General features: G+C 41.0%; 1 protein-coding gene across 5 annotated transcripts in view; it reads left to right on the top strand.

The window, feature by feature from the left end:
- NCKAP5 (NCK associated protein 5) overlaps nt 1–25,144 on the top strand; it is a 702,047-nt gene that overhangs the window by 544,904 nt on the left and 131,999 nt on the right. For all 5 annotated transcript variants that reach the window (XM_090045889.1, XM_090045887.1, XM_090045883.1 and 2 more), the window contains 2 exons: nt 8,317–8,385; nt 16,099–16,137. In XM_090045889.1, coding sequence (XP_089902015.1) covers nt 8,317–8,385; nt 16,099–16,137 — 108 coding nt within the window. The remainder of the gene's footprint in view (nt 1–8,316; nt 8,386–16,098; nt 16,138–25,144) is intronic.

A 25,144-nucleotide genomic window follows, 5' to 3' on the forward strand; every position in this document is an offset into this window, starting at 1 on the left:
AGTGCTGCGTTAATGTCTGTTCTATTGTCCATATGCCCCCCCCCCCCGTTCGGTCTGGGTTTCCTGCGTCCACTCTGTAGTGATTGGTTCTTGAAAGAAAATCGGTTTACATATGCTTTTCCTCTGTCCTTTTTTGTGGGAACTTCAGGGTTTCTGTTGTCTTCCATTGGAATTACAGCAAGTCTTCACTGCTTTTATGATAGAATCGAAAAAAAATAGTAGGACTGGAAGGGACTTCAGGGGATCAACCCCCTGCTCAAGGTAGTATCTGTATAATCTGCTCTTAAAAATAGTCAAGGATACAGATTTCACAACCTCTCTGTCTTGCTTTACCTCCCTTGTAGTCAGAAAGTTCTTTCTAATATCCAACTCAAATTTCTCTTGCTTTAATTTATGACCATTCTTCCTTGTCCATTCTGGCCACAGGGAATAATCTGTCACTGTCCTCCATATCAGGCATTTGAAGACTGTTATCAAATCTCTCCTCAGTCTTCTCTTCTTCAAACTAAGTAATCCTAACTTTTTTGTCCTAGCCTCATGTTTTCCAGACCTCTAATTATTTTTGTCACTCTCCGCTGGGTGTTTTCTAATTTTCCACATTTTATTGAAGTGAGAGGTTCAAAACTGGACACAGTATTCCAGGCAAAGCCTAACCAGTGCCAAATATAGTGAAGCATTTCTGTCAACACGCCTATTAATACAGCCCAGTATGCTATTTTTTATTTGATTGATTGATTGTTTAGTTGGTTGTTTTGCAGGGGATTTTTTTTTCTATTTTGCAGCAAAAACATGTTGTTGGCTCATGTTCAGCTTACGGTCCACTATGATTCCCTACATCCTCTTCTGCAACCTAGCCAGCCCTTCCCCTGTCTAAATTTGTGCATATGATTCTTCCATCCCAAGTGCAGGACTTGCATTTGTTCTTGTTGAATTTTACCTGATTAATTTTGGACCATTTCTTCGGTTTCCTAAGGTCATTCTGGATCCTACTTCTGCTCTCCACAGTGTCTACAACTCCATCCAACTTAGTGATATCTGCAGATTTGTTAAGTGTGCACTCATCTTATACCCAAAGATCTCAAAGTGTGTAGTCAGCATAAACTAATAACTTGTGGTTCGCAAAACCCTTGCCAGGTACCAAAATAATGTTATCCTAGTTTTACTGAATGAAACATGGAAGCACATAAAGCTTCAGGGTAATTTTTTCAAAAACATGTGACTTAAGAGTCTAAGTCTCACTTAGAAAGGTGATTTTTAGCACTCAAATCTTTCTGAAGAAAATAAAAGATACTTCCATGTGTGATGAATTAGAGGCAACCTCCCACATAACCAGACCATGAACAATTTAGACCCTTGAGAACAAAAACCAAAACCTTGAAAGGTTTTTAGCAGTAGATTGTAAGACTAGGGTATTGGTATCATATGATCTTGTCTGTCTTCTCGGTCTAGGTAGTGGAGAGCAACATGTTGACTACATTGTACTCCCCATGTGATTTTGAAGGTCAAACTAAAGTAAAACATGAAAAGTGGAATCTAGTAATAAGGATTGTCTAACACACTAAGCTTCATGGTAGATGAAGCAAAGCTTTGTGAACTGAGCGCTTGTGTTGGTTGCAAACACCGGGGCCTGGAGGTTGGTTGGTATCCTGTGTGTGGCAGATGCACAGAAAGAATTGTGAGTGGGAAAGGGGCAGGTTTAGGGCGTCTTGGTTTGGCTGGAGAGGGCATGCTTATTTTGACTGTATGCAGTGAAATGGGACACTGTTTTGCAAATAAAATTACACCAAGAACACATGGGAGACATATCACTAATTTTTTACCCTTGTGGAAACAACCTGCAAGGCCCCCAGTTTTGCTACCCAGGACAAAGTTGTTATTCTTTTGTTTCTAGATTTCATCTTTCAACTAAAGGTACCAAAATACATCACACACAGATATAGTTATCTACCATCAGCCTTTTACAAATGAAGTAACTTGAAGCACAAAGTATGCATCTACACATCCACTGATGTGCCGTAGTTATTGCTCATTAAGTTTAGTATTTGGTTAAACAAGTCTTAAATGAGTGCACAGTAACTGGCGCTGCTGCACAGTAGTGCCAGTGCATGGGTTTTTACAGACTCTAATTGCACAATAGCCTAATACTATTGCGCACAGTAGCATACTAGAATGGGTTTTTCCCAGCATGCTACTGCACAGTGTCATTAGGCTACTGAGCAGTTAGCCTCTCATGTAGATACACCCAGAGCGATCTGCTTTAACTCCTCTAACAAATCAGTCTCTGTTACAAGAAAGAATAAGAACCTTTGTCTTGGCTAGGGACAGACATTACACATAGACTGGTTTAAATGATCAGAAACTGGTTTAAACCTGCAACAGAACATAAGTTCAGTGCACATAAACCAGTTTAAAAATGGCTGAAGCTAGGTTAAGATAAATGCAGTTGAATGTAGTATCGGACTTAATGAATTTGGGTCAAACTGGTTTAGGCAATGTCTGTCCTGGACTCCTTCCTGGTTTAAGTTAAACCAGACTCCCCCAGCATCCTGTCTGGGCTCTCTGCTTCAGACAGCAGAGCTGGCCCTGCCTCCCCTCCTCCCCTACTCCCTGGCCAGAGCTCTGACAGAGACTGCAGGTACAGCAGGTTCTGCCTGACTTCCCCCTGCCCCCCGCACCTCACTGCTCAAGAATGGATCCTCCCCTCTCCCCCTCCCACGCATCTCCCACAGCATGGACCCAAGCCCCATGGATCCTAGGCACATGGTATGCTAGGTAATGCTGAGAGGTGTCCTTGTGTGGAAGGGAAGGGAGGGCTACTCTAGCACCCCCTCCCCCAGCTTCTAGCTTGAGCCACTGCAGGCATATGCCTGAATTTCCTGTCCAGAGAGAATGTCTGTACGGTTACAAACTAGTTTAGCTTAGCCATGTTAGACTAACCTGCAAAGGTTGAATCAATTCAAGCTTTTTGAATGTCTGTCCCTAGCCCTTTAGAAGATGCACCCTTTTCTTTTATAGCATCATGTACAGCAAGTCAGTTTGGATTAAGGAACTTTATACCCTCTGTGCAATCAGAAAATATTTAATCATATTCAAAGTGAACCAGAGGTTTTAGGAAATTGGAATTACAGCACCTGCTTAAATTGAAAACATCCCCTTTCTCTCCTTGAAATTATTCTGCTTCTGATATGGGAAATAAATGACAAAACTTACACTGACTTCAATAGGAAATGGATCAGGACCTTGGTCTGCCAAGTGAGCAACCTATTTTTTAATAATCCTCTTAAGTGAGTGACCCAGTCATTATCATAGAGCAAAAAAGATATAAAACTGTTCTGCAAAAATCATGAAAAGGACAAAGAGTTCTGAACTGGCCTAAAAATATTTTCAGCTTTGCTGGGGTTATTATAAGTCTTTCTCACTCTCAAAAGTGGATCAAAGTTAGAGTTGAGTAAGTCTCGAGTAATTACTGTATCCTGGCAAGAGCATCAATACTGGCTAACCCCTATTTTATACAAGTAATCTAAAATTTTCACTTTCTAATTGATTTTCTATAAATTCAGTCTTAAAATTTAGAACAAAGTTGTCTCTAATTAAGGCAGTTGAAAGCTGCTTAGATTATCTAATCCCTGATTTAAAACCTTGTTTTTTTCTCTGTTTGGAGTCTGTTCTATGGCAGAAACCATTTTCTTCCAATTTGGCAATTTGAAATGCATATCCTCTCTCCTGGCATCAGTAGAATATTGTAGCATCTTAATAGCCTACAAAGCAATATGTAATGATTCATCTAATGGCAAGTTACGTTGCAAAGTAGGTTCGGCTGACTGAATCATACTGTACACTGGGGACTAACATCCCAACAGGGAGATGCTTACCCACAGTCCAAGCAGTTAGTAGTAGAGGCATGTGCTTTGGTTTCTAATTTTGTATGCCATGCTTCGGGAGGTTTGAGTTAGTATTTTGTTTTTTGTTTTTTAATCTTTCTGTATGTAATGGGACATAAGGAAAACGTGCAGAAATCTCTGGAATGAAAAAACAAAAGCATTTAAAACCAGAAACCACTGCAGAAATCAGTCAGTTGATACCTAAGGGAGTTCTGTCTCCAGTAATCTTCCAGCTTCCTTTCCTCTGATTTATGGACTCTCTTCCTCAGTTATGTCAGGGCTGTGAGAAGTGGGGACTGAAGAAGGAGATGGAATTCCTCTATCATTATTTCTGGGGATGGTAAACATGGCATAGTTTTAATGTGTAGGGGTCATCTACTTGTTATAACATAGTATAGGTATAGCTTGCAGTATTGTCACGTGCACACACACAGTGCAACTGAGGCACCATGTAATAGAGTTCCTTAGAGAGAGGAAACTGGTTTGCTTAACAGACTCCTTGGGCGTATCTACACGTGATACTATGTCACCATAGCAATTCACTACAGCGACATAGCGTCCACAGGTGTCTACACGTGACCAGCAGCTACTTCACCATAGTAGTGCACTCCCCCATTATAGTGCACCACTACGGTGAAGTAGCTGCTAGAAATAACCATGCACTGCAGATATGGTGCAGTACAGGCAGTTACTGCACCATGCTTTAATACTTCCTTTTGAGAGTATTAAAGCAAGGGACAGTAACAACATCACCATACGGCAGTGTGTAGATGCACCCCTTGTCAGATAGCTATAAGGACTGATGCTGTTTGACTCCACATGAATCCAACAAGCTTTTCTTAGCCAGAAGTTGTCTTGGGGGTTTAGGACAGAAGGATCATTAGGATTCCCATTAGAGAACACCTTGGGGAGAAAGGCGTGAATGTCAAGGGTGATGGAAGACTTCCAGAATTCTCTGTGATTCACCTCTTCAAAAGAGAGAGCACATGGGTTTCCCTATTGTAAAAGGAGATTTGTGTTGTTGTTTTTTTAAACTACGCTCTACCCTCAGTTTTCTATATATATAATTTGGGGGTGAGCTTGGGTTACTACTAAGTGTTTTGTTGCTATATGGTATATATAAACTATTGGTCTTTGATCCTCCCGGGGATTGGTATAACAGTCTTAAATGAAGGCAGTGAAGTGTTCCCTTCCTGGCTCAGTTCTCATTACAGAAATGCCAGATAAATGGGAATGATTTGCTCAGCAATCAAGGAGCACAGAAACCAAGCTACCATGGACTGGATTACATCCCTTCAGTACACATTGAAAGCCACTGGTGTGAAAATGTTCGTATTATACAGATGTTTCCACTGTGGCTGGCTAGGAGGAAAAATGTGCTACTTATTTCTAATGCTGTCAAACTCGAATTTCCTAATTTTGGTGGTGTACGCATCAAAAATAGTTGCTGAAATCTGATATTCAGCAAAAGGATTCAGGCAATCTTAGCTTCCATGCTTTTTCTATATCATAGAGTATGAGACAAGATGGTTAGAAGAAATTCAGGGAACTCTTCTGATAGTTTTTTCTCTGCGCTGTACAACTACATGTTGCTATTGTAGTCTAGACATGGATACAGTTTTCAAACGTCCTATTTTAGAGATAGATCATATGTAGCTATTAATGTTGATGAGCCTTGACTCATCAAGATTAATCCCAGAGTGGTCTTGTTTGAGCAGATGTCCAACATGAATAAGTATTGCACAATCTAGCATTTTAGACTGCAGACAGAAGTTACATATAAACCAGTTTAAGTGATTAGAAACGTGTTTAAACCTGTAAGAGAATAGAAGTTCAGTGCAGATCAACCAGTTTCAAAATGGCTGAACCTGGTTTAGGATAAACCTGATTGAATGTAGTATCAGATGTAACTGATTTAGGTCAAACTGGCTTCCAGAATTTCTGTCCCAGGCCCCTTCCTGGTTCAAGTCAAATCGGAGTCCCCCAGCATACTTTACAGCCTTGGAGTGCTGTGCTGTCTACTCCAGAAAGCAGGGCTGGCCCCGCCCCTCTGTTCCCTGGCTGGAGCAGTGAGGACTAGCTCACTGGCCTCACTGGCCCTGCAAGGCAAACCGTGGCTGGGGTCTGAGGCCAGGGAGGGGTTAAACTCACCTTCCCCCAAGTACAGAGATGCCATGCCCTGCTGGCTTACTTAGTGCTGGCTGCAACTGGACTACAAATCCCAGAGGCATCTAGAAGCAGTAAGAGGAAGTGATGAGCAACCTTGCAGAGTCCTGTGATTGTAGACTGCAAATCCTAAAGACCTCAGGAGCAGCAGGAAGAGGCACAACCCATGGTGGCTACGTATCAGAGAGCCGTGCTCTAGCATTCCCTGGCTTCTGGCTTGAGTCACTGCAGGCATGTGGCTGCATTTCCTGAATCGAACATGAATGCCTGTTCATTTGCTTATTGGTTCAGTCTTTGCAATTTAGACTAACCTGCAAAGACTGAATCAATTCAACCTTGGGGTTTTTGACTGTCTGTACTTAGTCTTAATGACTGTGTCAGAGCACTAAGGTGACATTTATCTGGTTGTACATTTCAGAGTAATGTTCATAGGAAGATATTGACTTTTATCTTATACCCATCAAGATGTAACTTCATATGGGTAAATTTTATTCTGCAGCCTGTAGGTATGTGCCAGTAAGAGTAAACTTGTAACATGGAGCAGCCTCTTAGGCACAAAGCGCTGTTTAACAGTACAACTCCCAAGCTCTTACTGCTTCTTTTCTTACTCCGGTTTCTGCTTTTACTTGTACTTCTGGTTCGGTAGTTACGATTGCACCTTATGCTGTCAAGTGTCAGCACTCTGCAGAAACTTCTAGATTCTCTTGTACTCATAGGTTGCATCAATGTTTATTTTCTATGATTCCAGTAGGATACAGATATTTCACTTTCTCTCCTGATAGGTATATTTCCATGTGCCTTTTAAGCGTGCTGTTGATTCTGTAAAATTATTTAGAAATGTATATGTGATCTTCATATATTACTCTCTCTCCTCCTTCTCACCTTAGCTTTTCTCTGTGTTTTAAAATACTAGCTAATTATGAACAGTTACCTTTCTCTCCCAGTATCTTCTCTTGAGCTATATTTTATTTTGAAATTAGCTAATTACAGATTTCTGTGGTTAGGCTGATGATTGCATTATTTTTAGAAACAACTAAAACTGTCCCTGTAGGTTACATCATTTAACTTTTGTCTCTAGAATTGCAAATATTAGCCAAATAGTGACCATTTTATCTTAACCACAATTCTTTTGGAATCCCATTCGTTAAGCTTTTATGGATTGACAGAGCAGTAAAAGTGAAGCAAGCATTGTAAATTGTGTAATGGTTGTAATTATCTGAATATTGATTGTGGTGTTATGGTTACATGTTGTGAAGTTATGAGTGGGAAGCATGTAGAGCACAAAGATTCTCAAAGCCAGCTTTAATTTTTATATTTCAGTTTTTCATTTTTGAGAGAGAGAACAGAAACCCTGCCCTTGTTTAAAGCTGATGTATTTGTACCTGGTACAGTTGGGGAATTCTTCTTTCCCTATGACAAGAGTTCCCCAAACTGAAGGCCGAATTATGCAGAATAATTTATTGATTTAATGCAATTTAAATTTTAAGGCCAGATTGTACTGCTTTTTCATGTGCATTATGCAAAAATCTGAGAGTGGTGGATAATTACAGACAGATTAAAGCCAAGGAAAACTTTGTAATGTTTAAACTGACATTTGTTAGAGTAAAATTTATTAATTGACTTTCAGATTTCATTTATAAAGTTCCTTTTCACTGTTGTAATAACATACTCTCACATGTGTAAAATCAGCAGATTAAGGAATTCATTTCCGATCAGAGTATAGGGCACCCATCACTTATTATAGGAGCACTATATACACAGTTCTACATTACAGCAGCCTCTGGGTTATGGCTTATAAGAAATTGTAGAAATAAAAGGTGTAAAGGGCTCCCTTTCACTTTGCCCCCTCACTGGAGTAGATTCCATTTTTCTCCAGCTAGTTTCTCCACACAGCTTATAAATTAACCATAACAGGAAAGCTGATGTATAAATATTTTTTGCAGTGTTTCACAGCCATGCTTTTTCTCATCTTGCAAAACTAGACCATAAACATGCTTAGAACATCAGTGTTGGTATTTTTTAAATTGCAGTGTATTTGGTTGGTAATTTCATAATGCTAATACTGTTTGCCTTTTTATTAAATATGGAAATTAATGGAAATTAATTATGGAAATAAGGAAGACCACTTCAGTAGGAAATATGTTTGGTATTTTTTAAAAGATGTTTGTGGAGCTTGAGAATATATATATGGAAAAGAAATTGAATGAGCTAACATGCCACACAACATACCTATTGATTCATTTGCATCAATTGTTGTATCCCACTACAGGCAGAGAATTCAGCATTGGCTCTGGAAAATGAAAATCAAAGACAACAGTATGAAAGGTGCCTTGATGAGGTAAGCTAAATGGAAAGGTCTTATGACGTAGCACCTTAATACTAGGGTTCCCTCTCTCACTCACAAAGTTTACATTTATTCTTCAGTTTCTCATTATCTCAATCTAATGAGATTATTATCTCATTAGAAATTATCTCCATCTAATGAGATAATTGCCCAGTGGCATCTCATAATGTCATACTTAGCACTACCAGTGCAGGGCACGCTTTTTTGACCTTGCCTTCTCTAGCATAAACACTCTTGTCCTTTGGCCTGAGAAGCTAGCCAAAATGTCAGGCTTTACAGGTTTATATTTCATTAGGGGAAGAAAATGACCCCACAGGTCAGGGGTATGTTTAGTGTACTTTGGTATTTATAGAGATCTAGACAAACAACAGCAAGTGATTTACTTGTTCAGAAATCCCAAACCCTATCTTTCTTTCATGTTCCAGACCAAAAGCACTGTGTGTCCACAAATGCACAACTGCTTTCCCCACTGCCTGTTCTCTTTCAGCACACAACACTTGACCAATGAACCTCTTGCTGCAATATTTGCAATCAGGAGACTCCCTCCCTCCCAGTCTGTGTGGCTTAGCTTCTGATTAGGGCTTGCCATTTAAAATTAGAGAGTGTAATTCACTCATCAATTATTACATGACTGCGATGCACATTGTAGTGGCCTCTGGCTCAGGGTTTATAAGGCCTTAGCATGGGTTTCCATTGTTTATAGCTGTCACTATAAAAAGGTCCAAAAGAAAGGTGTATCTTCTACATTAAAGCCAAGGAAGAAAAATAATTGATATCAGATGCTGCTAACATGAAGAGGACACCATCATTTTGTCCTGGTGGATAACCCCTAGGGCAGCATCCCCACATGCAGGGGCGTGCACTTGCAGTGGCACAAAAAGTAGCGGCACAGCTGTTTGCTGCTGCACATGCCCCTGCATCTGTGCTGTGGTGCAGGGCATAATGCGTCACTGTGCAAACTGCTCATTCCCCGCTTCTCCCAGCCCATGTCATGCTGCAGGAGCTGGAGTGGACCTAGAAGAGAGTAGACATTCTGGCCAGCAGCCTGAGAGTTTCCCTGGGGCCTCCACTTGAGGTGTGAGGCACCGCAAACCACACATGTGCACTGATCTGGGTACACCCTAGGTGACTGATAAAACCCGAAGATGCTGGGGGAGTTGGCAACTCCAGGTATGAAAAAACAAGGAAGAGAATATGTGGCAGTACAGACCAGCAGCTGTTGCACAGCTCCCGTGTATGCTGGGACCTCAAGGGGCCACTGAAGAAGGGGGCTGTAGTGACCCACCTTCTCTTCTGCCATCCTTCCCTGTGCTTCCCCTCCAACCCCTTTGTCTCAGTCCTTCAACAAATGCTGTCCTGTAGTCCCTGCTCTTTAATCTCTAGTGACCAAGGAAGACCACTTCAGTAGGAGCGTCCTAATGCCAACCCCTTTTCTCATGTGCCAAATCTACATACCACTTTCTCCATCCTGTGGATGCTGTCTTCTCCATAAAGGATTATGTGTGAGAAACCCTTCCAGGCTTTCTGATCACCATGTTGGATAAGGAATTTTCCCACAATTTTATCACTAGCGAGTCCCCCTTTTGTTGAAAAATGTCTGTTTTCTAAGGCTGTGGCTTGAGGCTTCCCTCTTCAGGATTTTTATTAACAGCCCAACTTTTTCCTGCTGAATTCTTCTTCTTTGGACCTTACTTTGCGTTGGATTCTGGCAGGTTCTTCACCACTCAGGACCAGAAACCAGAGGCTGTAATTAGTGTCCAGATTTCAGTAGCTCAGCCATATGCTAGAGAATTTCCCAGTCCATGATAACAATTATTCTTAGTTGCCCATAGGGAATTGGGTTGCTTACAAACATGTTGTACCTGGATCCAATAAATTCTTAGCCTTATAGGCTAGGGACAGAAGTTACACGTAAACCAGTTTAAGTGATCAGAAACTGGTTCACAAATTTACAGAAGTTTAGGGCTGGAAGGGACCTTGTGAAATCATTGGGTTGGACTGGGCAGGAAAGACCACTGGGATCAAATAACCCCAGCAAGGTGTGCATCCAGTCTTCTTTTGAACATCTCCAGGGTAGGTGCCTGCACCACCCCTGCTGGGAGTCTATTCCACACTCTGGTCACATGAACTGTGAAGAAGTTTTTCCTTGTATCCAGTTAGAAATGTTCATCTAGGAGTTTATGACTGTTCCCCCTGGATTCCTCCTCGGGTGCTTTGCTGAACAGTTGTTTGCCTAGTCCTTGATACTCACCCCTGATATATTTGTAAGCTGCCACCAAGTCCCCCCAGAATCTTCTCTTTTTTAGGCTGAACAGTCCCATAACTGTCAGCCTTCCATTGTGTGGCTTGCTCTTCGGGCCTCTAATCATACAAGTGGCTCTTTTCTGGTCTCTCTCAAGCTTCTCCACATTCTTCTTGAAGTGGCGCCCAGAAAAGGATGCAGTACTCCAGCTGCAGCCTCACCAATGCCAAGTAGAGCAGGGGAATAATTTCCTTAGATTTGCTTGAGATGCATTGGTTGATGCACACCAGCGTATCATTTGCTTTGCTAACTGTAGCATCACACTGGTGGCTCATATTCATTTTATGGTCAATTGTGGCCCCCAGGTCCCTTTCGGACATGGTGCTAGCTAGACTAGCTAGCCTAGCACCACTGAGCCTGTAAATTTGTTGTGGATTTTTCCTCCATAGATGAAGCACCTTACACTTCTCAGTGTTGAACAGCATCTGGTTCTGGTCCACCCATCTAACTAATCTGTCTAGGTCCGCCTGGATCATCAGCCTACCCTGATGCATGGCTGCGCTTCCCCACAGCTTAGTGTCAGCGGCGAACTTTACCAGTGTGCTTTTCACCCCCATATCCAGATCATTGATGAAGATGTTGAAAAGCACTGGTCCAAGTATTGAACCTGGGGGGACCCCACTGACTACCTTCCACCAGGGCAACACAGATCTGTCTATTAGTACTCTCTGGGTCCGACCCCGAAGCCAGTTTCCCACTCATCTGACCACTGAATTGTTGAACCCATAGTCCCATAGTTTTACCTTGAGAGCCTCACGGGACATCAAGTGAAAATTCTAAAGTCCAAGTAAATGATGTTGACCTCATCTCCCTTATCCAGGTGGTGAGTACCCTGGTCATAGAAGGAGTTGAGGTTAGTCAGACACGACCTACCCACAACAGGCCTGTGCTGGCTGTCGGGGTTTAAACCTGTAACAGAACATAAGTTCAGTGCATATAAACCAGTTTCAAAATGGCTGAAGCTGGTTTGAGATAAATCTAGTTGAATGTAATATCAGACTTAACTGACTGAGTTCAAACTGGTTTCTGCAACTTCTGTCCCAGACCCCTTCCTGGTTTAAGTTAAACCAGAGTCCCCCAGCATCCTGGCATACTCTGCTGGGCTGGGCTGGGCTGGCCTGTCTGCTCCAGCAGAGCAGGGCTGGCTCTGCCCCTCTGCTTCCTAGCCACAGTGGGAGCAGGAAGGGGCAGGAGTGTGGCCCAAAGGGCAAGCACCAGGTGGACCCCAGCTCAGGTCAATGCCACTGGGACAGGGAGAAATAAATCCCCTCCCTGGCCAGTTCACTTGAGGCTACTGCCAGGGCTAGCCACCCCTCCCCCAACACAGCTTCCCTACAGCCGAGGGGAAACTCTAGCATCCTCCCGGCTTCTGGCCTGAGCCACTGCAGGCATGTACCTGCATTAAAAATTAATAACTATTCAGTTGCAAATTGGTTCAATCTGGGCAGGTTAGACTGACCTGGAAAAATTGAATCAATTCAGGGTCCAGTTTTTTGAATGCCTGTCCCTAGCCATAGAAAGACTCAGGCATCTTTCCCCAGGCAGACAATATAGGTATATATCTATCATGGTATGATCTCAATAGGTTGAAAGGAAAATTCTGAACCAGTGTGCATTGCATCCTCCTGTGCTCTAACCCACACTGAAGGGCCTTTTGTCGTCTGTCAGACATTTCTTTGCCCTTAAATCAGAGTACTAGTGATTGCAAAGATGGGCTATAAGATACTGGACTGGTTGGAGGGAGCTGTCAGTGTTCTTCCATACTGGGCTCTTCAAAGCTGAGCTTTCCTCTGTAAATCAGTGCAGGTGAGGGTTGGGCAAGACAGCCATGCTCACCTAGTCAGAAAGTAAGCTTTCAACCTCAGCAGTGGAGTCTGCCTTTGACCACTTATGCATCCCCAGCAGAAGGTTTTGTGAAGCTGTTTCCCTATCATCGCCCTAATCAGTAATGCTCCCCAGTATGTATGCAGATTCAGTACACACAAAAGCACCAAGCAAAATTTCAATCAAACGACCTCTAATTTTCTGTGAAGCAAAAACCCTGCTAGATCTCATTTTCAAAACCTGTGAATGTAGTCTTTTATATCCTTTGTCTCTCCTCCTCATCTCTATCATTCAGTCATTCCTTGTAGTTTTTTCTTCATTCATTTGATATCCTACATTTAATCTTTCAGTGTGAACATTTGCCCCGTCACAAAAAAACTCATGCTCCATGACCTTCATTGAAGAAGAGGCTAGATAAACATGTATCTGAGATAATTTAGGAATTGTGCATCTTGCATTTGTGCATGGGGTTGAACTAGATAAACCATGGGGTCCCTGGCAAACCTATGACACTGTGAACATTTTCACAATAAAACTCAACCAAACCTCTATTCATAAATGGCAAACCTTAAAGGGCTTAATTCTTTAATAATTCTACAAAATATTCACAGATTTTAAATTAATTACCCATTTCTAAAGTACACATATAACGTCTTTGAAATAGTATTTGAAAGTAAAGATCATTGAAGCTTTCTAATGCTGTCCACACCAGAAAAAGTTCATTTGTTTAAGATTCAGAAATATACTGTAAACCTATCTCTCCTGTCTCTAGAAACATAATGTAAGAAACAGGATTATCTTCTTTTACCTTTGGGGCTTGAGTTTTACATGCTTAATCCTAGTTTCCTATTTTGTAATTTGACTGTCAGTTTATGGGCAAGAAGTAGTATAATGTTTATTCACATAATTGTGCCAGCTAGGATTGCTGTCAAGCTTGACTATACCAAGGTATAGGAAATCATACAAATTACCACCTTAGTGGTAGTTGATAGCTTTAAATTATGCCTTATTAATGTTGTTATACGTTTCAATTAGTTGACCTAAAATATAGCGGCTTTTCCAATATTCATTTTATTACTCTGAGAATTATAGAAAAATATGTTAAATTCCTGTTCAATACATTTGCAATTTGTAAATGCTGCACAAAGCCATACATGAGAGAAATGGTTCTGCAAATGTATGTATGCTTAGTACAGCAGACATTTCAAAAATAAGTGACACCGATATTTTTTCACATAAGTTTGACTCATTATTTCTGCTACTTCCTCTCCAAACCATGGCATAATATATTTTTGCAAACATAACTGTGCAAGGAAAACGTGTAACATACTCTTTTATCTCTTGTGTTATGATCCACAAAAAGAAAATTAATCTAAAATATTTAGTTGTGGGGCAGTGTAAGGAAAGGCAAATAAAGTGAAGGCTGGCACTGCTGTCTAATGTATAACAGGACTTCTGTATTATATTCTGTGCTTTTTCTGTTTTAACAATGAGACTTGCAAAGTCATTTTAAGATCTGCAGTTTACTAAGCACCAGTGGTTCTAACTAAAGTGGTTATCCATTACCTATAAAATCTGGCTGTAAGCTAAGATTTCCCATTAAAAAAAATAAGGATTGTATTGACCTCACAAGCATGTGACTGCATGCTCTAATTTATTGCCATTCTCAGGTGATAGCAGTACAGGTACAAGGTATGATTGCAGTTAGCAAATACTTCCCTTTTCCACATATAATTACATAGACTTTATTAGAGGAAAAGGATGAGAACATTTAAGCTCTGGGAATGTGGATATTACTTTAATTGGTGACTGTCTTCAGTGCAATTCCTAAATAAGCAACAGTTGCTGTAGAGTCCTATCGTGCAGACTTCCAGCCTGTCTGAGTCCATCGCCTCTGCTTTAAAATATCAGTCAGAGCACTATGCTTGAAAAATCTTACAGGGACAGAATTTTCCAGCTACAGTGCTTAAAACAATATGATGGCATCCTGATGTTCAGATAAATTGAGTGCCCGCCCCTCCTGTTGGGATCAGTATGAGTTGTGGGTCATTAGCAGCTGTGAATATCAAGCGGCTTTCATTGAGATGCCTAACTTCAGTCACCCACATTGGAAAATGGTATTCAGCTGGGGGATTATTCCATTTGCAGTACTGAGTATAGTATAAAGCCATGAGAAAATTTTGTAGGCAATTTTGTTGCTAGTGATTTGTACACACGTCAAAGAACCTTGTAGTCCTTCTTGCTAAAGTAACTCCACGTCAAGAAGTAAAGACATAATGTATTAGATGTGGTCTGTTCAATTTTCAGGTAGAGCAAACAGACATTGGAAGTACATGCCAGAAGGAACACTGTTGGATGTGGACTAAAAGCCCATAGGGCAACACACGTGGATTTCAAAGATAACATATTTAGTCCTGTGGGTTATTACAGTTCTATTATTAGTCTGTGTCTTCTGTTAAATCATGTATAGAGCTATTATATGTGACCCTTGTTCCACAGGTTTCCTTAAGTTAGGGACTAGTTTGAGAAAAGAATTGATAGTAGGCAGTTTTTTGAGAATATGAATCAAATGCAACTTCTGGATCTAAAAGAATGGAATTATTTACAGAAATAAATTAGCTTCAGCTTTCTGTTCCTGACTCAACTCACATGAACAGTCTTATTTTTTTTTAAAAATTGACTACCTTTAGGGAGAGTCAGTGCAGATTTGCACTTCCAAAGGACAGCCTTGTGTGTTATATTGTAAGATTAAAAAAAATAAATTGTACTGTAAATCGTAACTGGAGCCTCTTGATACATGCTAGTTATGTCTCTGATTATGTTACCCATCTATAAGATTGCTGAGTGGAATTTGAACAAACATATTGCAAATGTGACAATATGTGTATGTACAGCTTCAAATTACATTTGATTATGGCAGCACTAAAATGAAACATTTATCTAAAGGCATCAACAAGAGAAAATATTTTTTTTCCTCAGTGTCAGGTGTAAATGAGAGGATGTTTGTACAAAATAAATAAATTTAAAAATTCCCTGTTGAATATACAGTACTACTAATCAATGGCATGTAATCTGATTCAAGTCAATTAGACTGTGTGTTGTGAATGCCTCCCAACCACATTTTGATGTCAGTAGGTATTTTAATTTTCTGTGGCACTTTATGGTATCTGCCTGTCATGATAGATGTTCTGTTTTGTCAATATTGAATCAAGAAACAATTAAGCTTTATGAAACCATTCATGACCATATCCTCAGCTGATGCATTTTATCTCCTCTGAACTCACTACATCTATGCTCATGTATACTAGCCAAAAATATGACCCTCTGATTGTCATTGTCATCTCCCTCCTGCTTTAGATTAGAGAAGTAAAGCAAACATCTATAATGTCTTTCTGGAGTTTTTAAGATTCGTTCTAATGGGGTTGAGGCTACATGTTATAACCTACATTATAGACATCTCTATAAACAATTCTTATTTAGGGGTGAGTGTTGTGGGGCAAAACAGTGAGGTTCCTCAAAAAGAGTATATCCATCGCCAAAAAAAATCAATATAATATACTCATCTATTTTATTTATTTTAGGTCGCCAATCAGGTTGTTCAAGCTCTACTTACTCAAAAGGTGAGTTGCTTCTCTGATTATGACATGTTGTAAAGGGCCAGATGCTGACCATTGAATAAGAGGATGTATATTTGGACATAAGACCTTTTTTTTAAAGAATGCACGCACAAATTTCACAAACACAACTGCAAAATTTCAAGGTATAGCTTATGTTCCTCTTACAACAACAACAACAACAACAACAACAACAACTATCTATGAACCTGGATACCTCAGAAGATAGATAATGGAATACATCATTGCATGCCATTAAATACTTAGAATATTCCTGTCTAAAGTCAGGAAGACCTGAATGTCCTTCCCATCTGATGGCTCAACAATGGCTAGTTCTCTCTCCTAGTCCAGTTCCTGTTTCTCCGAGTCCAATTTAGGAAAACATTATTGCATTTGTCACTAATTGGCCCTCTTGTTTCTCTCAAAAGAACGTAAGGATCAAATGGGAGATCCTGCGCTCCATAAGGGGCAGTGGGAAGGCCGCGGTATACGTGCATGTCCATATAGTATAACAGATGTGAAGGAAGAGGTTCTTTCCCTTCCCACTCCCTGTCCTGTGGAATTGTGCTTTCTGGTATGTCTGCTCTACAGCGGGTGCACAGAAGGGATTTGCAGGTATATGTGTGGGAGTCATTGGTTTTACAGACTGTACAAAATCAAATGAGAAATGGTGGGAGGAATTAACAATGTATTCTGCATCTTTATACTCAGTAGCTATGACCATAGAAAGACTCTACACCTGCTACTGCAGATGGAGATTCATTACTCAGTTTTCCACTACTGTGTCTTATAGGTTTGAGCCTTTGGCTCTGTGCTCAGAATACCACTTTACAGAGCTCTGGACAAAAAAACCTACAACCTAAAACCTAGAAATGATCTATGCAATTCAGATATAAGCCAGGGCTGCATAGGGAAGTTTGCACTTTGTTGTCCATACTATATTCTCTGTATAGTTACAGGAATGCAGTCTCCGGAGCTGTCACCATTACCCATCGTGAACAATATTTCAGCTACGCTAAAGGAAGGCCAAAGTCAATGAGTTTATTATTTTGTGTATCTTAACTGGAAACAGAGGCTAGTCCTTGAGTATAAACATGAAACCTAATTTGTTTTGTAATATCAAAACATAGGTGATGACGTATTTGCTGAAGGGTTGCTTTCAATATAGTAATCTCTCATTTAGGAAGCATTTTGCTGTTTTCCATATGAGGAGAAAAGCTGAATCTCTTTGCAGTAGGAGGCAGACATGTTGATGACAACATATTTCCCTAGCAGTGAAAATACCCAGACCCACTAGAAGCCAAGGAACTCACATGGATATAATAAAAATGGATTTAAATATATTTAGTAAAGTGATTTTCTTAGTATTGTTGAGCTGTAACAGCTGCTTACCTACTACTGAGTAATACCAGCTAATATAATATCCACAGAATGATGAAAATGGGTACTCTTCTAAATGTTAATAAATAATAACAGTTACAGTACTTCTAACAGCATTCATATGGGTCTTTTTACCAGAAAGGACAGGAAAACAATAGTGTTTAATAGGAAATTGGACTATTTGAGTCGGTCACAAATTGGTAGCTATACAAATCCAAGTAATAACTAGTAAACAGGTAAATCTACTCTAGTCCTGCTAAGCAGTAAGATGCAGCAAGTCATGGCAGGGTGAGGTAACACACCTCTGGGGTCGAGAGAGGCATGAAGAGAAGCAGAGAGTTTTCAAAGATTCAAGAAGAGTAATAATGCACAGTAACATGTATTGTGTGTGTTTTATCGTGGACTTGAAATTACACATCCAGGATTAATTTTTGTTTAAATTAAGTGTATTCTGTAATGGAGGAAATAAAGTACTGTACACACAACATTATATGAGGAAACTGTGACTCCACTGAGGGATGCTGGTGACACAAACCGAGAGAGCAGAGCCTGAGTGATTTATCAATGTCAGTGAAACCTTGAGACGGAATTATAGTCTTAAATGTGCACTTTTGGAGTATATCATTTGTTATAATACATACAGAGTTCCTCTGATGTGCATAGTTTTTCACCAGGAATATGGAAAAAATGTGTACATTTGAGAATTGTCCTGAATTAGCCTCAGAGCAAAAATTCACCACTTTATGCAACAAAATGATATGGGTTTTCTTCCTCCACAAACAGCAAGTTTTACATCTGGGAAATTTAAGAAGTCATAAAAACAACAAAATTATTTTGAGATAATAAGGCTGGAGGTTTTCTTAAGACCTGGATCGGCATTGTGAAATTGAAGTTTACAGTCTATAATAGATCTGTTTCATGATGTGTGGATCCAACATGCCATCCTGAGATGCTAGAGAATATCCATATTCTTCACTCTAGGGTCTGCTGAAATATTCAGTGTTTTTCCTCACTTAAGAAATGATCTCTTGATGTTGACTCCCCAGCCAGCTATCACTCTGTTTCCAACCTCCTTTTTTGGGTAAGATAATTGAATGGGTGGTCACCTGACCACTCAAGGCACATCTGGATGCTATCAGATTGCTGAACCTTTATCAGTCTGACTTTTGTCCCGGTATAGCACAAAGACTGTGCAAATAGCCTTGCAACAGTTTTTTGCTTGGAAATTGACAGGGGAAATAGTGCCCTGTTGAGCTTACTAAGGCCTTTGAGTGGCCTTTGATACAGTTAACCATGAAATGTATTTATGCAGTGTGGTGGGTTTTTTGCAAAATTGCTCTTAATGAGCAATGGTAATGAGCAAGTGCTTATTTTTTCCCTTGGGATCTTTCCTGTGGGGTTCTCCAGAGCTCCATCTTGTTGCCACTCCTGTTCAACATCTACATGAGACTCTTACGCAAGACCATGCAGAGATTTGGAATGAGGTGCTATCAGTATGCTGGTGACAGCCATCTCTATCTCTCCTTCTCATCTGACCCAGACTTCATAGTCTCCGTCCTTATCCTCTGCCTACTTTCAGTTGGGGACTGCATATGAGTGAACCAACTGAAGCTGGATCCAGACAAAACAGAAGTGATGGTGGTTGCCAGAATCTGTGGTTTGTGGTAATAAGGGTATCTAATCTATCACTGAATGGGTTCAGCCTTCCCTCAATCAGGTTTGCAGCCCTCACTACACCTGGATTTTCAGGTGGCAGTAATGGCTATGAGTACCTTTCACCATTTGGTGAGAAGGCTCCAATGCTGTCTTGTCCAATCCTCACCTTGCCACCAATCTTAAAAAGGCTTTCACCCAACAAGGACAATCCTCACCTTGCCACCAATCTTAAAAAGCCTTTCACCCAACAAGGACACTCCTCCAGAGAGATAATTCACACATTTGAAAGAGCCACCTAGATACCATGTATAGAATTGCTGCAGTACAGAAGAAACCCCCCCACGAATCGCATACCGCTGGTCATGACATATCATCCCTCCCTTGAACCCATATGGAAAATCCTCAGACAATTGTCCTGCATACTAGAAAGAGACCCTATTCTTAAAGAGATCTTCCCAGAACCACCCATCCTAGCCTTCAAACAAGCACCCAACCTCGCTAACCGCATCACCAGAAGCAAACTTCCTCAGGCCCAGAACACACCAAATAGATCCAGACCATGCCATGACAAGAAATGCAAACCTGCCAACACATCTCCACAACCCCCACAATTATTACACCCCACAACAGAGCCTGCTTCCTGCATCTTGCAGCTGCACCTCCAGAAATGTGATATATCTCATCCAAAGCAAAAAATGCCCTGATGGAAAATACGTAGGAGAGACCAAACAACAACTGTGCACCAGAATGAATGCACACCAGAAATCTGTCGAAGATAAGAACACCCAGTTACCTGTGGGTGCACATTTCTCACAAGAAAACCACTCTCTCTCCAATCTCTCAGTTCTAATCCTCAAAGGGAATTTACAAAACACTTCTCAGAGACGAGCCTATGAACTTCACTTCATCAACCTCCTGGATACAAAAACTCATGGACTAAATATAGACATTGGATTTATGACACATTATAACCTGGCTGACATCTGACTCCCCAGGTACCTCTCCATTATTCAATTGCTACATTCATTCCCCTGGCCCCCACCCCACACCCCCGGTCTGTCTCTCACCCATGGACTTCTCATTTTAAATCTTCACTGACTACCTGTAGTATGTAAAAGCAAGAATAAAAATAGAAGGCCAATGTTATGCCTACCTTCAAGAAAAGGAGGAAGGTGGATCTGGCAAACTACAGGCCCATCAGCCTGACCTCTATCCTGGGAAAGGTCTTGGAAAAGATTATCAAAGAGGCCATCCTTAACAGACTAGCTGACAGCAATATCCTGAGGGATACCCAGCATAGGTTTGTTGCAGGTAGGTCTTGCTTGACCAATCTCATTTCCTTTTACGACCAGGTGACCTATCACCTGGACAAAGGGGAAGAGATTGATGTCATATATCTTGACTTTAAAAAAGCCTTTTATCTGGTATCCCATGATCACCTCTTGGCAAAACTGGCTAACTGCAGCCTCGCCCTCACCATGATCCACTAGCTGAGGAATTGGCTCCACAGTAGCACCCAGAGGGTGGTGGTTGATGGAAGTAAATTGTAATGGTGGGCTGTGACTAGTGGAGTCCCTCAAGGCACTGTCCTAGGGCCTATACTTTTTAACATCTTCATCAGTGATGTAGACATTGGTATCAGAAGCGGACTGGACAAGTTTGCCAATGACACCAAACTCTGGGGTAAAGCATCTACACCTGAAGATGATCCAGGTGGATCTTGACAGGCTTATGAAATGTGCAGATGAGAACCTGATGGTGTTAACACTGAAAAATGCAAGATTCTCCACCTTGGGAAGAAAAACCTGCAGCATGCTTATAGGCTCAGCAGTGCTATGCTGGTTAGCACTACAGATGAAAGGACTTGGGGGTCACAATTGACCACAAGATAAACATGAGCCTTCAGTGTGATGCTGCGGCTATTAAAGCAACCAAAATGCTGGCTTGCATCCATAGATGCTTCTCAAGCAAATCCCAGGATGTCATTCTCCCATTATACTCAGCCTTGGTGAGGCCACAGCTGGAGTACTCCGTCCAGTTTAGGCACCATAATTCAAAAAGGATGTGGAGAAGCTTCAGAGAGTATGGAGGAGAGCCACGTGCATGATGAGAGGTCAGGAAAACAGACCTTATGATTAGAGGCTGAGAGCTATGGGACTCTTCAGCCTGGAAAAGCTCAGGCTCAGGGGTGATCTGGTGGCCACCTATCTGGAGGGGCATCTGTTCACCAGAGTGCCCCAAGGGATGACAAGAGCAAATGGTCACAAACTCCTCCCCATCGGATTCAGGTTGGACATAAGAAAGAACTTCTTTACTGTCTAAACCCCCCAAAGTTTGGAATAGACTGCTGCTGGAGGTGGTTCAAGCACCCCACTTTGAACACCTTCAAGACATATGTGGATGTTTATCTTGCTGGGATTACTTCCTGCCCCTGGGTTAGGGGGCTGGACTTGATAATTGTCCGGGATCCCTTCCAGCTTGAATGTCTATGAAATCTATGAAATGAATACTATAAAAGTACCTGAGACTGATACCTCTGGTATTGCCTTCTTAATTTCCATTAGTTCTGCTCTCTGGAATTCAGATAATGAGTTCCTGAAGATAACTTGAGGTACCATATTAAGTAATTGCTATATAATTTTAAAATAATAAAACCAGGTACATACATATTCTTATGTTAATTTTTTATTCTTGCTTTTTTTCAGTTTTTTTCTGCAAATGTCACTAGGTCTGGCATAGTTTACAGTATCTTGGATAGCAATCTGCCATCTTCAATTGTGCACTTATTCTTCAGCAGAGAGCCAAAATGTTGAGCTGCATAAAACTTCGAAGTTTAAAACTTAAAAGAAAAAGTTTGAGCAGAGGCATTGTTAAGGCTACAGCATTGTTTTAAACTGTCGGTTTCTGTGAATCATTTTTCCTCTTCACTGCACTCAGCACAGTTGCATCTTTATACTTCACAGGTTCAGCCAAGGCTCTGTTTTAAATTCTTAGATTATTTATGAGAGTTTTATAAATGAGCCTGCATGCTTGTCCTTCCCCAAATGAGCCTATGCCACACTGCCCCATGTGAGGTCATAGACAAGAGAGTTATTAGCACTGTATGAGTTTTCACTCACACAATTAAAGGTTTCGGATTTCACTCCATTTCAAATAAAAGATATCATCGCCTGCTTGTCACTTTAGAAGGCACTGAATAAGTAATTTGGGCAGCCTGAGGCCTATTTAAAATAAGCACTACCCTACTACTTTGCCCAGAAAAATAATTTACTTCATCCACTGGTACCTTTGTAACCAAAGATACTTCAAAATGTTTCCAGTAGTCTCTGGACAAGTTGGTTCATTGTCATCACCTTTTTCGTATTCTCTGTGCTAACTACAGCACACTTGCTAAGAACGGGCATGGCTGCAGACAAACACCTTGGTTACTTCTGGCTATTACTTCTCACTCTTGAGTTATCTTACCAGGTCTGTGTACTTCTATTGGGTCAATATATTGTTAATCCTCTTGACAGGCAAACATATGGGAAGCCAAAGGCCTGTTTCTCCACTTTCAGTTGATGAAAATAAAGTCAGGCAGTATCAAAGGATAGCAACTGTTCTAATGTTAGGGAACAGAGCAAAGTGGTTACCTTTTTGAGGGGCAATAAATGTACACATGGACTATCTGTTTATACAAGCACCACTAAAATGGTATACAGACATTCAGTTTCTCCTGAGACAGTCACTGCTCTCCCCAGAGAAACCATGAGTGTACAGATGTGCAGGATTTTTCTCCCAGAGCAAAAATGGCCACTCCAAGAGAAAAATACCCCGGGAACAACCAGGTTTAAATCACTCCCAGGAGAGTTTCTCCTGGGAAAGTGAATGTCCGTACACATTCTAAATTTACCCACTTCTTAATTTTTGCAGGTACATTTTTATTACACAGAGGTCTCCTGTCCAGCAAGGTAAACTAGCACCTGCATCATATGATTCTGTACAGTTATTGTGAATCAAATTCTACTCTGAATCCTTTCGAAGTCCACTGTAGAGCAGAAGCCTGCTTTCCTTCAAATGGCCAGTTAAAACAAGTCTTATGCCTTCATCAGAAATTGGCAGTCAAATATACTTTCAGGTCAGCTATTCCAAGGGCCAGTTTATGGCCTAATGATTAGAAGTTGCTTTGTCAAGATGCACTCACAAACACCTCAGGTCTACCATACAGAAGGGAGAAAATAAATACAGTGTAATATATCCAGTGTAATTGCTTGTGCCCTATTCCCCATTGCTTGTGTACTTGCGTGGCCCAAATATATATCAGTTCCAAGTACCAGGAACTGAACAGTTCTAAATTTCATTGGAACAAAAGAAGTTGAAAGGAAGTGTAGCACCCGGTACAGAAGGTGGAGTGATATGGAGCAGTGAAGTTATTGCAGGCAATACCAAAGGCTTTTTTTTTTAAAGTAGAATATCATTTAGTTTTCTATTATTTGTAAAACCCACTTAGAAAATTGCTATTAAAGTTTCTCTGCACATTACTTTTGTCATTTTTATTGGGGAAATGTTGGTTTCTTACTTCCCCTTCCCTTTTGATCCTGATGGAATATGTATCAGCATGGCTGAGCTTATGTGTATTTCATGGCCTGCGTACCAGCGGTACCAGAGATGCCACAGCAGCTCTCAGAATAAGCATTAGCTAGTGACTTTGCAGTCCTTATGCTGTCTGGGCAGCATCTGTGGTAGCAGAACATAAAACATTGATCTTTTACATCAGTTATGGCTCAAGTGGAAAGTTTTATTTGGATATTTTTTGGCTAGCAAGCACCATAGTGGTTGCAACCCCTCCCCGCCCTTCCCAATATCTGGATATACATTTAGCCCTAGACCCAGCAGATTTCTTTAGCACTTGCTTAATTTATGTTGGACAGCTCATCTGCTCAGTCTCACATGCTTTATTGCCAAAGCAATGGGGTCCTACTTCTGGCGATGAAAAACAATGTTCAGTAAACTGTATGGCATAGGCAAGCTAACAGTTTAATATGAGGACAGTGAATTGCAGCACGCTGGCCTGGGCCTGCTCTTACTCTTTGGTAAATTAAAGTTACCCCACTGCGCCTTCCCCCTCCGTGGAAGATACCAGAGTACATTTCCCATTGTATTATTAGGAACAAATTTTTGTGCTTGGGCAGCTCTTTTTTTAACAAGTTGCAGTGAGTTCCTTCAGTTACAACACTGCATCATCAGATCTAACTGAGATATTGCAGGGTGTATGGTCAGGCTGGGGAAATGCAAACCAAAACACGCTTAATTTTATAGATTATTTGATTTCTCTGCTTTGGACTGTGACCCAGCTTATGTGGGAGGGGAATTAACCCAGTACAAGCAATGAAGACTTTAGGAATGGGTGTATCATAACAATGTGGTGCTTTGAACTTTCTCTAAGCAATAAGTAGAAGGTTGTGAATCTATAGGGACTTTAGCTAAACGCCCTGAGCCTTTTCACTCAGACAGTGACTGTTCATGCTTTGTGATCCAGAGGTCTCATGTACAATCTCTACTTCTGATGACCCACCCTAGAACAACATGGTACAAGGGGTAGCTTTCATTTAGACTCGCACTAAGATGGATTTCCCCAGACAAGACTGTAACAACCTCACTGAATTTATGTTTGCAGCTTAGCCACCTCAAATGTGGCAAGCTCAGAGACAGTGGGCAGGGAAGAAATGCACCACCCCCGATGTAGCAGTGAATGCTATTGAGCTAGCAACAGTGGTGTCGTGGTACTACTCCAGAGCAAACATGAAGCGGGTCAGACAGCACATGAATGCCTCCAGGGGCCACCAGACTACCCCTTGTGTAGTGTAGCTTACATGGCCTATCTTGTTGCCCAAGTTTTCCGGCAGATTTATATTTTTTTGACAGATTTTGCAGTCATGTTGGTACAATAAAACACACTGCTGGCAAAGTCCCTTTTTAGATTGAGACAGCACTGCAG

The sequence above is a fragment of the Crocodylus siamensis genome, chromosome 4 (genome assembly GCF_052110815.1).
Source record: "Crocodylus siamensis isolate JL-2025a chromosome 4, ASM5211081v1, whole genome shotgun sequence".
In the NCBI taxonomy this organism is placed as follows: Eukaryota; Metazoa; Chordata; order Crocodylia; family Crocodylidae; genus Crocodylus; species Crocodylus siamensis.